This window comes from Phalacrocorax aristotelis, chromosome 1, assembly GCF_949628215.1.
Source record: "Phalacrocorax aristotelis chromosome 1, bGulAri2.1, whole genome shotgun sequence".
NCBI classification, from domain to species: domain Eukaryota; kingdom Metazoa; phylum Chordata; class Aves; order Suliformes; family Phalacrocoracidae; genus Phalacrocorax; species Phalacrocorax aristotelis.
Window position 1 is genome coordinate 127,923,836 of NC_134276.1, and position 17,340 is coordinate 127,941,175.

The 17,340-nt window shown below is 44.4% G+C and overlaps 1 protein-coding gene across 7 annotated transcripts in view; it reads right to left on the minus strand.

Annotated features, from left to right (window-relative positions):
- The window catches only part of LSAMP (limbic system associated membrane protein), a 1,029,781-nt gene that overhangs the window by 159,260 nt on the left and 853,181 nt on the right, over window positions 1-17,340 (minus strand). For all 7 annotated transcript variants that reach the window (XM_075106636.1, XM_075106617.1, XM_075106626.1 and 4 more), the window contains one exon: window positions 15,979-16,211. In XM_075106636.1, coding sequence (XP_074962737.1) covers window positions 15,979-16,211 — 233 coding nt within the window. The remainder of the gene's footprint in view (window positions 1-15,978; window positions 16,212-17,340) is intronic.

Sequence of the window (17,340 nt, forward strand, 5' to 3'; positions counted from 1 at the left end):
CTCTGGATCCAATTAAAGAGTGTTGTTAACACTCCTTCCTTCTGCCAGCTAGTGCCTCATGAGGTTTGTATGCTGCCTCACAATGACTTACAGGGATGCAGTCTGGAATACCTCTGTATGTCGATTTTGGCACTGTAATTTTTACTACATTTTATTGCAGAGATGGGGAAGTAAAAAAAGTAAAAATGTTCACAGCATGGATACCTGTTCATACTTACAGAAAGTAAACAATGCTGTTACTGCATTTACTTGCTGAGGTGCTGTGTCCCACAGGAGCTTTAGTCTGGAGGACTTGCTATCCTCTTAATTTCCCAAGCTCAACATCCTTGGCTGAACTACATTTCTCAAGATCTGCTTCAGCCTCCTCTCCAACTGAATGGCATATCTATCCCAAGAATCACAATTTCTTCCCATTCAAGGATTCTGAGGCTGCCATGAAAAGAAAAAGCTATTCATCAAAAAAAACCTCCATTCCTTCTCTCCCTGCATGGTGTCGAGCATGCCCCAGTTGTGCCTTTCGAAAAAATCGGGTCACTCTGCTGCTAGCTCTATAGTACTGAGTTGGAAAGCTCCTGAGAAGGCATGACCATACATCTCCTAAGAGCTCAGGACAGCTCTTTCCATCAGTGGTCTGAGTTTCCCCTTCCAGAAGAGGCTGGAAGTGTACAAGACCAAGGAGGAACAGAAACTACAAAAAAACTGGGAGGATTAGCATCCACAACAATTTCCTATTTCATGTGTTCCCTTCATGTCAGGCACCACGGGCCCATTTGCCTCTGAGTCCCCTCTAGATCCTAAAGAAGTCTTCACACACCTAAAGCTTATGTGTAGCCAAGCAACTGCCCTTTGTGGGAAGCTCCAGATCAAAAATTTCGATGAGAACAGATACAAAGCTTTTATCTCCCCTGACTTCTCCACAGACAGATGACGCTATCACCACTTTCCTCCCACATGAATGTGCCTGCATGGTGCTTAATCCTTCTGTTCTGAGGTCCTTCTCTACATCAGTTATTCTGCTTTGGCCTATCTGCTGGATTTACTGCATTCCCAAGGAGACACGATGCCTCTCAGATGGACTTCTGGCAGATACATACAAGACATATACTCTTATAGATCGTTTTCCTCAGGTTGGGTGGCACAGTCAGCAGTCTCAGTTTGCCCTCATTAGCAGCTATTGTGCAGTAGAAACCATCCGAGTTTGCAATGTTTCATCAAGATTAGGTGTTCACTATTTCATTAGCAGGCCAGCAGACTTGTAGCAACATATATGGTGCACCAAAAGATGGGATTTGCTTCCTTAAAGAGGGCTATCACTCACAACAGGCTTTAACAATCTTTGAAGAGGCCAAGTGCCCTATGGCAGTGGTGAATAAGGAATAACCAAGTGGTTGGGTAGAGGTGCAAAGCTGCAGTTCAAATTCATACAATGCTGAGGGAGGCATATCTCTGGGACAGTGCTTTAAGTTTATCTTGAGATAGGGGAATTAGGGCTAGAGTAGAAGAGAAACTGTAGGGTTTTTTTTATTACCCAACACTGTTCGCTCATCTCTGCAATCACCCAACACACCCTAATTGCTTCAGCATGTCCCTGCAAAACAGAAACCGAGACTGACTTGGTAAGAGACATACAAAGACACAGATCGAAGACGCACAGGGAAGCAGTTGTCCAATAATGATGACCAGCTGTCACAGGCAGCAAAAACCTCCTGGCAGTTGGCACCGGCAAATTTTCAAATACCTGCTGGTCACTGCTACCCCATTAATTGTGGGCACTTTGCCCAGCCTACATTCCTGAAGAGCTTTTTATTTTCTTTCCCCCCTCTCTCTTTCTCACAGACCTCTAACACAGTTAATAAAAAATTTATCAGGGCAATGAAATAAACAGCATTGTGATTTGATCTGGGAGCCAAGGAGAGGAGAGTTTCTGCTGTTCAGGTGCAGACTCAGGAGTTTCTGCAACTCCTGGCAGAAACGTGCCCACAAAACCAATAGGATTAGAAAAATGGAGATGTAGAGGGTTGTGGGGTTTTGTGTTGGTTTTTTTTTTTTTTTTTTGTGGGGTTTTTGTTTGGTTGGTTGGGTTTTTTAAGGGAGTGGAAAGGGCTGGCAGGGAGACCAGTCAGCAGTGTGCTCTTGAACCCCAGGAAGAAGAGGGTAACACTGTGAAATCCACAGGGAGTAATGGACTTCGCAGCACCAGAGATGCGAAGCATGGCAGCACCCAGCACTGATACGCAACAGTCACTGCAGCTCCCTAAGAACTGCAGATGCAGATGATTAAATATCTGGAGCTCCTTTTTGAAATCTTATATAGCTTTCCCTACAGGGAAAAGAAAGAAGAGATGAAGAAGCACTTGGGTCTAACACTACTGATGTCTCAAAGGAGTTCAAGGACTAGAGAGATGGGGCAGCATGAAATTCCAGAGAAAAATGGAGTACCCTGGAGTAGTTTGGGCTAGAATAGCATTACTCATCTAGTGAAAAATTTAGCCTGTGCCTCAGGGCTTTGCTGGGCTGGTGATTGTGGGAATGGGAAGTGCAGAAATATTTTCTGGGAAGTCTCTTACCCTCTGGCTCAGTGGGAAATGGCAGGCAAGAGTATCCAGACAAGGAGACGGCAACCTTCCACTGGGACAGCTTGCAGGAATTTATGTCAGGCTTAAACCAAGAGATTTGGAGGGGAATGCAGTTGCCCATTGCGAGGACAGGTAAATATATCAAGCATTATAACTGAAAGCACTATCTAGTGTAAGACAGATTACAGACTAAAATAAATTGTTTTGGTATTTAAACTCACACAGTCCAGCTTACGGCATGAGAAAGAGTCAAGAGCAGTCAATGCTGCCAAGGAGACAATATTAGGCTGTGGGTAATGCTGAAGTCTCTAGAACTAGTCTCTTACACAGTTTCATATTTCCTGCAAGGTGGATTCATGTCACCAAATTTTAGACAATGAAAAGTTTGCCATGTAAATCTAAGTTAATAATACACATTTCTCCTGTAGTCCAAACACAGAAACAGGGACTTCTGGAGGACGATCCATCACATTATCTCAAGGCAGACAGCAGAAAGTGGAAGATGCCAACTTCTCTCAGTGGACTACAGATGAGGGCCAGATGAGTAGCTTAGATTTCTGCTACTAACACTTAGATGTCTAAGATTAAGTGTGATGCATCTCACCTGTAGTGTACCACTTTTGTTTGCATGACTAAGTGTCCATACAGTCATGAGACACAACACCTTAAGATAGTTACACTTAAAAGACTAAGTGACAGAGATGTATATCTCTGGACTTGGATTTCAGTCCTGCTTCTGATAGGACACCTGTGCAATTTATCTTGCAGAACCATGGACGCACCCTGTATTTGTTAAAATGAGGTGAACCTTTTATGCCCTTGGGTGGCTATGTCTATACTGTCAATGTGGTTTGTTCTCTTTTGCTCCAGAGAGCAAACCACAGTCTCTCCGTTTTGCTCCAGTCCTTTGGACAGCCGTGCACACAAACATGAGGTACTCCCTGGCTCTTTCCTGGAATGAACTAGTGCATCCCCTCTCAGAGGAGGAGCAGGCACAGCTGACATGGACAGCCCACTCCAGACATGCAGATAATGCCAAGTTTGGCTTCCTCAACCTGTGAAAGTCCTCCAATACCAACTCCACAGGCCCTGGGCTTTCAAATTCTTCCATGTGCTCTTGTGCCATGTAACACACACTACTGGCATCAGGTTATAAAAACACCAGTCTGCCAGACTGTGTCCCAGCCTTCTCATTATTTCAGGCGCTTTTAACCAGAAAACATAACAAATCAATCAACCAAAAAAGAAACCTGTCTCAGGGCCACAGGGGCACCACAGGGACCATGGAAGAGACCAGGCTCCCCACCAGTGCCCAGTGCAGCGTGGACGTAATCTATCCATTCCAAAAGGTCATACCATCAAGCAGTGTGAACACAAGCCAGTCTATGCCATCTGGCCTGGAGTCCAGGGCTTTCTCTGATACTATCCACAGAGGGAATACAGGCATAATCAGGGTGTCAACCTCAATTGCAAAGATGGCCCACAGGCTTTGCAGAGCTGTAAATATGCTCCAGGAACACAATCATGGCATCAGTTACATGAAACGTATTCACAAAAGTTAAAAACACAGTAGAAGAAAGGAGGAGTCGCTGCCACCCTGTTAACACTCCCCCTCAAACAGGTTAATGAGGGGTGGTCTCCCTATGAAGTTTTGTTCTTAACCTCTTTCCTGTAGGTCAACAAGTACATTAATCTTTCGGGTAAAATCATTAACTGGAAGTTCTATGCATTCATAATCCCTAAGATCATCACTGGATTTGCATAGTCAAGGTCATAAGGCTTCTACCTTGCAAACTTTGTTCTGTGGTTATTTGGGGAGATTTACCCTACTTCCTCACAAAGAACTTTTTTTTCATTCAAAACAGGAACATACCCAAAAGTCACATTGCCATCAGTCCAACAAGAGGACAATCATTTTGAAGAGACTCTCCAGACTACAGCTGCTGCTGCAACACCTGTGTAAGGGCCATGTGAAATTCAGGTTTAGGGTCCTACTTCTTGGCTTCTCTCCCTTCAGAAGGCTCTTTGTGTGTTTTACTTCACCTGTCTCCACTTAACACATTAATGTATGTACTTGCCATGTACCAAAGCTGAGAGCTGAACCTCTCACTTAACAAGACATGAGTAGATGTCCCACTCACCCACTAACTCAGCATATAGTTTAGAGTACTCTAGTCCTAAACATACATCTTCTTCTGGTGGCACAGTTCTGGTCTCCTTGCAGACAATTTTGTCAATGCATCCAGCAGCAACTCATGACCGCCCTTCCAGGCAGAGTGCTACTAACCTCTTGTATGGCCAAGTCAACCTTGGCCAGATGCCCCAGGCCCACCACATCACCCATACCCTGTGCATAGCTGAGTATCCATATGCCAGGATGCTGTGAAAACTCACTGATCTTGCAGCCTGAGCAGCTCATAAGCTGAGGGCACCCAAAGGTGAGATGCCATTACGTTAAAATCACTGCACCATGAGACTCCCTTCCCCACATATTCAGAGGGAGTGTCTCCTTACCTTATTAAATCCAACAGGCTTTTCTTATACTGCTGACAGAGAAGACTCAGAAAGGAATGAAGAAGATAATAGGCTGCCAGAGGCCCAATTTACGCACCCCAAAATTAATAAGTCATTCCAATTAAATTATTTGCCCTAAATTAAAACTTATCACCAAAATCCAATTCTCATTTCATTAAAGAGGACCTCCCTAGTTATCAATTTTTTTTCTCCACAGATTTTTTTTTAAAGGTAACCTTCATGGAATGGAAAGAAAAAATGTAGTTGTAGTCTACTTTTCTGTTTGAGGAGCCCCAAAAGTTTTATTTTTTGAGAACTGTTCCTCATTCCTCTTTGTGTCCACATAATAAATTAAGAAGCTCCTAGAATATTCTATGGAAGACCGAAGAAGTACAAGATCATGCCATGAAACAGATAGCAACAGATGTTGTAAGGGAAATCTGATACATGAAGAAGGAGGGAGTTTTAAAGGTAGTGTTGTCCAATCCTCAGCTACCTCAGTCTTTTGATATCAGAACCAAGAAAGCTTGCATCGTCCATTTGGGCATCTCCAAAGGATCTTTCAGCAAAAGGCAGGCAGACAAATGATGGTATTCCCAATGTGTCTTTGAGAAACAAATTGATCTTTTGATCGTATTCTCAGACTTTCACACACCACTATGACTTCTCAAGCAGGGCTTGGTTTCTCCTGCCACAGGTGTGCCCGCTAACAGCCTGAGCTGTGACAGGCAGAGACCCGGCACTGTCAGTGAGAGCGGCCACGTGCTCCCGCTCCCTCAGACTGCCCACGCCAACCTTTGTTTCCTTCCCAAGAACAACCTTTCTCCTGTTTTCTGATGGAGATTAACACTTTTTAACCTAATATTTGTTTTTTAAAAGACGTTTTCAAAAGCTGTGGTTGGGTTTTGAGAAAGTGCTCCCTGTCTGAATACTCTGTAAATGGAAGCCATATGTCTAAGTATCTGTTTCTTTTTTGTCTATTTTGTTGTGTGCACATTTGGCAAGTTATTTTTTCCCCCTTAACTACCACATCTCAGGCTTTATTAAACCAAGCTGCTATTCTGTTATTTTGGAGGTTTTTTTCCCAAGCAAACGACTACTGACATTTTAGCGGCAATACAGGAAATGTGATATTAAGTCATTATTTTCTCAGAATGTTTCTTCGCTTTCTGGTGAGTAAGGAGCTGCTACTGGGGTAGCAATTCCAATGTTTCTAAAGATAAAAAGAAGAGCTGGCGCTCTGAAAAAGCCATCAAAATCCAAACCCAGAAAACCTATTACTTAATACAATTTATCATTCGTTGTTTTTGTGGAAAGCAGCTGGAGGCTTTTCCTACAAGGCATAGCATGCATACACACCAAAAAGACAGACTACGCATCCATTCAGGAGTGATGAGGGCCAGCAACTGGATAGAGACAAATGGTAGGAGCACACGGTTACTGTGGGTCGGCTGGGGTCAATATGCACCGTGCAAACACAAGGATGTGGTAGGAAGGCACAGCACAGGGACCGTGATGACCTGCCTTTCCCCACTCTTCAAATCCTCAAGTCACTTTTAAAAGGACACTCACATTTTAGAAATACTATCTCCTTGTTCTCTTTCCTGAAATGCCTATTTCTTTCTTCCTGTAATTAATTCATATTAAATAGTAAAATGGAAAGCTTTTTAAAGTAGGAAATAATTTTTTTTTCTTCCTATAAGTCTTGATGTTGTTTTTGAACTGCTGGCTCAGTCTAGGCTTATTTTACAATCTGTTTCTAGCCAATTCCAATTTCAGATGAAATCTTGGCTCCAACAAAGCAAAATTTCCTTTAATTTCAGTGGAATCAAGACTTTGATCCAGGTTCTCATCCACTAACACACAGCTATGATGAGTGTAGACAGTAACGCAGCAGCCAAAAACACAGAACATGAGCTGGTGGACCCCAGGAATCTGGAATTTCATCCCATATGGAGTTTTGAGCATGGCAGATTTGCAGTATTGACTCCACTGGCACCAGTGAAATAAGAAAAACAGACAAAAGGAACACACTGTTCCACGAACGCTGGAATTACCAAGGCCTGGTTTACTGCAGCTACGTGTCCTAGGTCCTGATGTCTCATACCTCGGAAAACTTTCAAAGCTCTTGACCAGTTTTAGTCAAGGTGGCACCTGCCAGCTGGCAAGCGCATGTCTCCAAACCAGCCTGCAACCATACAGCCTCTCAGGCCTCCCGTTGGTAGGGGATGCAGGAGGAGACTGGGTCCACTAGTGAGAATCTGAGGGGCAGGAGCTCTTGTTGTGGCAAGCTCACGGTAGCTATGCAGGGTGCTGGAGTGAGCTGAGCAGAGGACTGCCAAGCAGAAGGACAGGCAAAAAGTAAACCACACAAACCCATACACACTTTGTTTCCTTAAGAAGCCAAGCTACTCCCAGTATCTCTAGGGTTTGGATATAATAAAAGCTCAACTGAGCAAACCACAAATCTGACTAGCCTCAACCTGGCAGTATTTCTTTCAAATGAAAGGAAGAAAATAAAGTGGACAGTAAAGCTACAGCAAAGGTTGATCTGAGACAGAGAAATGTGGAGCATGGTTAACCTTAGCTTTCATCCGTATTGCAAGTAAAAAGACAAGCTGATCCTAAAGTTTCTAGCAGAAACTAGCTATATATCTTTTCTCATTATTTTGGGCTAGAAATCCAAAGCTTCAGATCAGATCTTTCTGAGAATTCTTTTAAAACACAGTTTTGCTCGTTTTCAAGCTACTAAGCAGTTACAGGCCTGCTATGTGAAACAAATAAGATATTTATTCCTGGTTATACTAGCACTTTTTTCCTGAAAAAAAAAAAGATCTCAAGAGGGTGTGGCAAAAAAAATGTTGACTCACTACTGACAAGACACTGGCCATCATGGAGGGAGCAAGCAACGGGAATCCATGACTTTGGTTGTTTAAGGGGCTATATCCTGTTGTGGGCAAATTGGGTCAAATTTCAATGCTCATAACAGGTCAAGGCAACTCTGCTGTGCTACCACGGCCACTGCTTTTTCAGGAACACACTTGGCTTTACTATTAATGGTGATCTGCACTCCCTCAAGGGTTAGCAGGATTTGGTGGTGGGACTAGGTACTTGCTGTCTTTGGAGTTGAGAGCAAAAATATTGTCCCTACCCCACTACCTTACAGTCCAGGCTAAGACTTGGGACAGTAGGTCGAGACAATCAGACTGAGAAATAAAAAGGCAAAATCTTTGACAGCACCGGTCTGAATCTAGAATCAGCTGATCTGACAAAATCACACAAAATCATCTGATACTGCTTTGAGACCACTCAGGCTAAGCTGATTTGTATCACTAAGGATTTGGATTATCATATCAAGATCCTTCCTCCCAGGCATAGGAAAGCATTCCATGTATTTTATGCAATACTCCTTTCTCCAAAATAAGTAAGCATTTTTTGAAGTCTTCTGGTTTTGTCTCCTGCCTGCACCTGCAAAGCAAGCACCAAAATATTTCCAGAAAAACCTCCTGATTTATGCGCTAAGAAGTGCTGAGATCCAACCTATATAACAGAGCCAAACCCTGTGCTGCATCGTATTATTCCAGCCATGCCTGGAGATAGGAAAACATAAGTTAAGAGGCATCAGGACACTATGGGGAGGCCATAAAAATACTAGATGGAGAGCGGCAGGAAGTTCCTTGGTAACCTATGAAACACCAGGTGCAGTTGCCTGCAATTTATGAGTTTGGGCAAAACAAACCAGCACAGAAAACCTAGAAAGATTGCCACCAATACTACTGTGTGCCTGAAATTCTGGAATTATTTTGCTGGTAGGAAATTACAGCCCGTGGTAACAGTGGAAGGGGGGCAGCAAGATCTGCTGTGTTTTGATTCCCCAAGACGATTCCCTGCTCTCTCAGCTTATTTTCCCCATCAAACTGATCCGTTGTCACTTCCTTCTGAGCACACTGGTCCTGTCTCTCCCAGTCCCTGTAGTAATCTGAATTTATCTCCTCCCTCCAATCTTTTCTTCTTCTCCCCCACCGCTCCCAGCAAAATGATCTTTTTTCTTCCTCCCAGAAAATTCATACTCCCATGTTATCTCATTATTCTTTGCAACAGCATGCCAACTTCGCTGTCATTTTCCCACTGGGGCTATGTCCTGAAAAAGACAAAGTGGTCTGTGCTCGTTCTTACCTACTGCAGACTCCCTGGAATTGAAAATGCTACAGTGTTAGCGCTCAGAAAGATCCCTTCGAATTCTGGGCTCTGCGCCCACAAAGCAGGGAAACAAACATCTCTCGGAGAACCGCATCTGACTCCAACATCCTTATTGTCTGGCTAGCAAAGGAAAAATAGCTTCAGCTCTCTTGAAACCGTTCTGCTTCCAGCGCTGGCTGAAGAGGTGGGGAGGCCAAGCATGCCAGGGGAAGACAGGCTCCCACCACAGCTCTGCTGAGCTCAAAACCAGCCTCGCCCTGGTCTCCCAGTGACCCACGGCAAGCGCTGACAGCCACCAACCCCGTATGCTGGCAGGGAATAAACACCAGTGGAGAATGACAGAAAGGAGTCTGGAAAGACTGAAAGGATGCATGGCACCATACAGACTGCTCACCCTGGGCTCCTCTCTACAGCCAGTGGAGGTACGCTGACATTTCCACTGGTCAATTCATCAGATGGCTACGTTAGGATAAGCTAGACCATGTCTGAGAAGAGCCTGCTTCTGCTCACTAATGGCAAAGGGAGTCCAAGGCGACCCACTCCAGTGGTAACATCTACATTTGGTTGGATGAGCCCCATTCTGGCTCACTGGCTCAGGCCCCAGGCTGGTGACCAGCAGAAGTTACCTCCATCTGATATCTGGCTTTAGGCTCCTTTAAAACACACTCATGTGCCTTGCTCCAGTTCTGCTCAGAAACCCTTCTCACAATCCTGAAGTCTAAAGCATAACCTTTCCCTATCCCTGTCCTCAGCAACGAGGGCAAGGGCTGAGCAGAAGGTGGACAGCACCCTCCCTCCTCAGCCCTAGACCCAGCTCTCACCGCGGGCTCTCTAGCAGAGCAGTGCTTACACAGGGGAAGCCGGGCGGACTTCAGCTGCCTTTCTGGGTAAAGGATTTCTCTCTGCAGTCACCCACTGGTCACCCACAAAAGGTCGTTTAATTTCAGGGAAGTGGACTGAGAAGGGGCACGGCTAATCTACCACATAGAGTTAATGATAAATTTTCTATGGTTAAATCCCAGCAACAACATATGCATCTTTATAGCACTTTGAAACAATGAATGGTCAGTGAATCTCTGCAAGCAAGGAGCTCTACAAAGGCAATGCATAATAGAGAAAGGCTACACCCTGTGGTTCTTTTCACACACTAATGCCTATCAGTTTGAAAGAAAACTGTAAGATTTGGCCTTTAGCTGCTATACATTTGGCTTTGAGTTTGTGATTAGGGCTGGGCAGTAAACAAGAATTCCTCCTTGTGAAAATTTGCTGCTGACGTTTCCAAATTTATTTTTGTTTTGCCAAAATGACAAAGCCCTTTTGATTTTTATTCATTAAATAAACATTAAAACAAAGGAGAGCCCACATTCTTTGAACAGCCAAGAACTGGGAATCGCAAGAAATGTTAGTGAGCCTGCAGGACTCCCAGGCTCTGAGCAAAAATGAAAACGTGATTTCTCCATACCTCAGCTAAATGAGCTTTTAGATAGGATGTGGCAATGCTACACCTTTTTCTCTTCCCAATTTTGACCAGGAAAAGCACCCCAGACCTGCAAAACCTTCCTGATTCAACTTTAATCAAAGCAAAAAACAGTGAAATGTTTTAGTTTCACTGAAAAGTTCACAGCCATCTCCATTCACAATGATGTCTTGCTGTAAAGGGTCTGGACAGCAAATACAGCAACCATCTGCTTGCTCCTAGTTGAAAGAGCTATATCCTTAGCCTGACTTGGACAGACCTAAGTCTTTATTGCAGAAACTTTTTAAACCCCATGCCTGCTAAGATATCTGTGCCTTTGTGCCTGTGACCCTGATAAGACAAGTAAGGACTATAGGGATTTCTCCACTGATACTTAATGCCTGAGAAGGGCTTGAGGATATAGCCCTAAAAGAACAAGAAGCCAAGGTAACGCTGGGAAGGGGGCAGCCACCACGTCCCTGTTACGACTCATTCTCTTGGAAAAAGTCACTCAACATACTGGAACAAATGATTAAACATCCCATTTGTAGGCACCTAGAGGATAATAATACAGTAAAGGAAAAAATAAGCAATGTACTTTTGGCAAGCACATATCATGTCACTCCAGCCTCATTCCCTTTTTTTTTTTTTTTTTTTTGGATATCTGGCACAGCAGATAATGCAGGAGCAGTATGTGTGATGATGTGATAGATCTTGACTTTAGAAGGCCCGACAGTCTCTTGAACAAGCTAAGAGAATATGGTAGATGTTAAATCACCATTAAGATGCTTTAAAGAACTGCAATCAACATATCGCTATCCACCAGGCATGGAAGTTTTAGTGGGTTGCTACCACAGTCCACTTTTGTGCCCTGATCTCTTCAATACTTTAATTAACACCTTCATGATGGAACAGAAAGAAGGCACCTGACTTTTGCCAAAGGCACCAAACTGGGGGCAGTTGCAAGTGCGTTGGAGACCACGACCATAAGTAAACTGAAGAAGGATCTTCATGGAGAAACCAACCAGATGGCATCCAAAAACAGCGAGCACAAAGTGATATGCTCAGGAAGGGGGGAAAAACAATTAATGCTCAAATACGGAAGTGGGGAATGAGCTGTGGATTGTGCTGCAGACCAGTAACAGAGGGTTAGAAAGCAACAGAGAGACTGAAGAAGTAAAAGCAATGAGGCGCTCTTATAAAAAAGGGTAAATCTCATCTCATTCTGGGGTTAGGTAAGTGAAGCATGAGATGCAAAACATGGCCGGCATTTTTATCTGCACAAATGAGTCCTAAACTGGAATTCTTGTTTTGGTTTTGGACAGTACACTTAAGGAAACATGTAGACAAATCAGACAGTAGTGAAATACATATGATGTAAGGGATGGAAAACATGTCCTACAGGAAGTAGTGAGCCTGTTAAGTTGGACTAGAGAAGTCTGAGACGCAGGGATTAATGGGCTTCTAGCAGATAAAAGGTAGTTTTGAGGAAGAGGAGGAATTACCATCATGTATCTTGAAAGGACCAGAAATAATTGGCAGCAAAATTAATTTGGATCTTACGTTAAAAGCTTTCCAAGTGCAAGGAGAGTGAAATAATGGCCATAAACTGGCTACGCAGGCACAGGGTGTCTTCAAAAAATACATGTTAGTGGCAGCCATTGTACAGCTGATGTTGTCTCACTGCATGGGGAAGGGCCAGACCACCTCTTGCAGGTCCTTCCAGCTCTTTGTTCCTCTGATCAGATACCAAAAGAAATAGCTGGGGCAGTAAACAGAAAGATTTGCTCGTAGCCATTACACCTGAATCGAAGCAGCTCGACATGCTTTGAGCGAGGTGGTGGTTCAGAGCAGTCTCTTCATGCGTTCACCCCAGTGCAGATTGTGCAGTGCCAGCATCTGGTAGCAACCCAGCTGGGCAGAGACAGCTGCTTCCAGTCCAACCCACCCTGCAAGCAGTGCTGCCCACCTGGTTCAGAAAGACAGAAGAGATGGCCACAGTTATGCTAATGAATCATTTGGCAGTGAATGCTTACTTCTACCAGCAGAGTTGGCTTGAAGTTTGAAAAGCAGGACTTATGAAGAGGAATTTTTCTACTTTTAGCTGTCTCTCAAGTTGTAATTTTTTTTTTTCTTAAGTGTTGCTTCATTACCCTGCTTTTAGACCTAAGCAATATGCCACAGCTGAAAGCGGTCCTATCAGTGGACATACACACTTAAAAGAAGAAAGGAGCAGACCGAGTAGGCTGTCTATGCAGAGACTGGTGCTGGCTGACAAGGCAGAATTGGCTCTTCCCTTGGAAATACTTAAGGACATGGGCACACACATTGGAGAGGTGATGTCCCTCTTTCTGTGATATACTCCTGAAGCTCTGGCCAGCAGAGTTCAGTGAGCAGAGCTCACCCCAGTGAATGCTGATTTTCTCAAGGGAGGAAAGGACCTGCTCCTAGAATGCAACTCCATTAGCCTGCAGTGATCCAAATGCCGTGAATCCTTAGGATACACCAACACCCACCTATTTCAGCTTCATTGTGGACATGGAATTGGTTTTCTCTAGTTACAAGGGCTCTGGTGCCGCTCCAGTATCTGCCTGTTTGCTAGTCTCTGATAGCTCTTCCATTTGTTTCTAGGGGTAACAGGGGCTGGGTTTTCACAGGGGCTATACAGACAAGGGAGTTGAATCGGGGCAGATTAAGGGCTTGTCTTTGGTATACAGCGCAGCGGAGAGCAGAAATGCCCGTGACAGCGCTAACTGAGCAGAACGGGAAGCCTGGGCATGGCCCTAAGGCAGCCGATTGCTGCCAGGGCACGAGCAGCTATCATTGCAGGACCTCTCACTGACAAATCCAGGCATCACCAGTGTGTGCAAAGCTAGCAAGGAGTCTCTGACCCTGGCTTGTTTCAGTTTCTCTGGGCTTGTTTGAAGGGAATCATCGACCATCATCCCAGAAATCCTCCTGCCAGATTGCCACCCTGTTATTTAATTTCTCAGGAGCTGTATTTTCTTCTACTCATTTATTTTTACATTTGGGATGCCCAGAATTTCACACAGCCAATGTTTTTTAAATTTATGAACACAAAACCATGAGAAGTAAATAAACTACATTAAACAAATAAAACTAAAAAGCTTAGCATGACTCAATATCCAAACTCTTTTCACATGTACTAGCAGCAGACTATTTTTCAGGCAGACAACCTGCAAATCTGAGAATAATAATAATCAATATGAGAAAATGATACTCAGAGAGGAAAGAAATTATTTTCTAATGTATACTATTTTCTAATGAATTAGTTTTATTAGTTAAGATTATTTAAAATGAATTATTTATTAGTTTTAAACTAAGAAAAACATGGTTTAAAATTATGAGGTGAACACTTCCAAATTGTAAAGGATTTTGTATTTATATTTTGCCTTTTTTTTGTTTTTTTTACTAGATGAAATTTAGTTTTAGAAAAATCAAAGCTATGAGTTTCACCTAATTATAAGATTATAAGACCTGGGGCTTTAAAAGTAAGCACGACGTTGCAGTGTGTCTTTTGCTAAATCTGTGGCAGGCATTAAACAAAGATGATCCACAGATACCTTGTTCACAGGCATCCAGAGTTTAGGTGTGCAAAAACCTGAATTTTCTCATCCCCAGAGAGGTGGCAGTGGTTCAGAGCTGGACACCCACACATTTAGTTGAAAGCTAAGGTAGAGAACTCAATTTCGCTGCTTAGGCCCATATATAATAGGCACAAATAAAATTAATAATACATGTACGTGGCTCTAAAATTCATTTGTACCCATATTTTTCTTGACAGGTAAATGGAAATTGTATGCTGTGAGATTTTACCAGCAAAAAAACACCTACAGCCAGTTAGCTACGCACTGCTACATTGAGCAGCGAGGCAGGGTACACCTCCAGGGCTGGCCAGTGCGTTTCCCCCCCCATCGGCACACTCCAGCAAACACTCAGCCAAGCCAGGAGCACTGCTCTGCCTCCTGGTGCCCGCCACTCTTCACGCTGCTGGGGGAGGATTTTGTGCAAGATGACAAACTGGGACCCTTCTGTCTCGCTACACTGTCATGTAGCACGGCATCACCTCTGACCATACGTCCAGACTTCACCTTGCAGACAAGCACGCGGTACGCTAGTTAGCCCCCAGCTTGCCAAGTAATACCAGGAAGAGGAAAAGCCCCTTCATGTGTGTGTTTATATCCAGAGCGATTCAAACACTTGCTGGGAGAAATAAAATCCACAGCCTTTTGGGTTACTAGACAAATCAGGAGAAATAACAAAGTCCTGCCTGAATGATAATGTAGAAGCTGAACATATCTGTAATATGTATCGAACACATTCATACGTACCTATCTATCTAAGCTGCTCTATAAATATTTTAGATAAATAGGCAGATAGACAGAATGGCGTGAAGATTAAAAGCAAAACAAAACAAAACTGATTAAACTTGCTTGTTTAGTATTCTGGTCTGGACAGGATGGAGCAAGTAAACTCCATAATGCCCTCACCAGTAATTGGCGAACTCCTTAATGTGTTTACTCTCTGTTATACCATGAATGCAAGCAGACAGATAGGACAATGCTGGTTCAGATCGCCAAGTTTCCGGTTCCCTGTAACACACACAGGAGGAGGGTAGCTAAAAAAGGAGAGGGCAGCATAAGGTACACAGCAGCTACCTCAGGTACCAGGTTTCACACATGCCTAGAGACAGCACACCCTGCAAACCAATGACCCAGCACAGAAAAACACCCAGGAAAATTAATTCCCCAGCCTTGCAAAGAGTTGACAACGGAAGGCCGTAAAAACACAGTGGAGTACCTTGTTGACACAAGAAAAAAGAAAGGAAATCTGAGGAAGGAGGAGGCGAAGAAACCAGAGGGCTGTCTGGGAAGAGATGAGGCAAGCACAACGTTCTGACAAGTGTCATTATAAACAAATGCTTTGCCCTCAGCGCCAGAAGAACCAGAGCCAGGAGCCAGGTTTGCATTATACTAGAATATGTCTTGGCATCATTGGTGTCCCCTGCTCTGCTACCACTTTTGAAAGGACGGACTGACAGCAGAGTGAAGCCATGCTGCACTGGAGTGGAAGGGGACAGTCCTGCTGGCTCCTGTTGTAAACTAATGGGATACGCAGGCTACTGACGCTGGGGTTTCTCTAAAGAAGATACAGATCCCTCCACCCACTCTGTCTTTCGCTCTTTACTCTCTTCTCAGGCATGTTGCTTACCTTGCACGATCAAGTAAACCTGGGAAGTCTTGGGGTGATGCTGTGTCTGCACCGAACATGTATAGGACCCCTCATCATAGACATCCACTTTCTGGATCCGCAGGCTGTATTCCAAAGGGTTTCTCTTCTCCAGCTCTACTCGAGGATCCAGGGACCACTTGTCCTCTCCAGCAAAAATGATGCCAGAACGGTTTAACCAGGCCACCTTGGAGCTTCTGTCTTCTACATAACACCTGCACAGAATGAGAAAGGTGAGGGGGAGATTAACAAACCTCTCCATCATCTCCATTTTGTCCCTTCCCTTTACTTCTTTGCTCAGAAACTCCATAGCACACTCCTGCCTTGCCAGAGAACCACAGCATCTCCTCACCATTGCTGCCCCACGGCCATGTATTTCACAAGTATTTTTTGAAGAGTTTCAGGAATGCTTTGGTTCATGAAACCACGGGATTTGGAGCAGCCAGGCCTCCTGTTCTCTCCCCCTTTTGTCTGTGGCCTACACCTGCACCAAAAATTACTTTGGAAGGCCACAAGAGATCCTGATCACCAAATCCCTTCTAAGCCTGCCAATAGGAAAGGTCAGAAGGACAGAAAGAGTTCTTCCCATGCTTTTCCCTCACCTTCAAAAGTTAAGTATACAAGAGAGTTACATTCCCAGACCCTGCCAGCCTGGAGGGCAAAGGTTCAGGGCTCCAGCTTTGCCAGCTGAGGGCACAGCTGCTCCATCCCTCAGTTTCAGCAGCACAAGGGGAGGCAGCTATAGTGTATTTCCCCTCGACAAAAAACGACTTTGTGGAAAGAGATTCAGTCCTCAAACATCACCCCCCTAACACCCCCCCCCGCCCCATCTTGCTGATGTACATATGCCAGCTTGTGCAGGCAAGTGCAGATTTCAGGCTGAAATAGAAAGGCCGCGGGGGTGTCACTGCCATCTCTGTGACATGGTCAGCATGTCCTGTGAGCGCCCCAGGTGAGACAGGAGAAGAGGAATGACAGCTAGGGGCAGCAGGCAGAGGAGCAGCGGCAGAACCAGCATCTGCCACATCCCCGATTGCAAACCATTGCGAGGCAGAGGACAGACTAACCCTATTGCAACTGCATGACAAACATTTTGCTCCTTGATAGAGAGCGGTGAAGGTGCTGTGAAGACAAATGCATTTTGGGCAAGGCACCTGCTCTGTACCACTTTACACCACCAGAAAGTGGTTTGCACGGAAGAGGTGAGGAGGTGCCAATGAGGAGGCACATCCTGCTCATTCTCAGCCATGTCTCATTCGAGAGGTCCAGGGCTGAAGAAGACATTGGAACGTAACTCCTCCTTCATCCTGGCAGCCGTACCCACCAGGGCCAGGCTCAGACAGG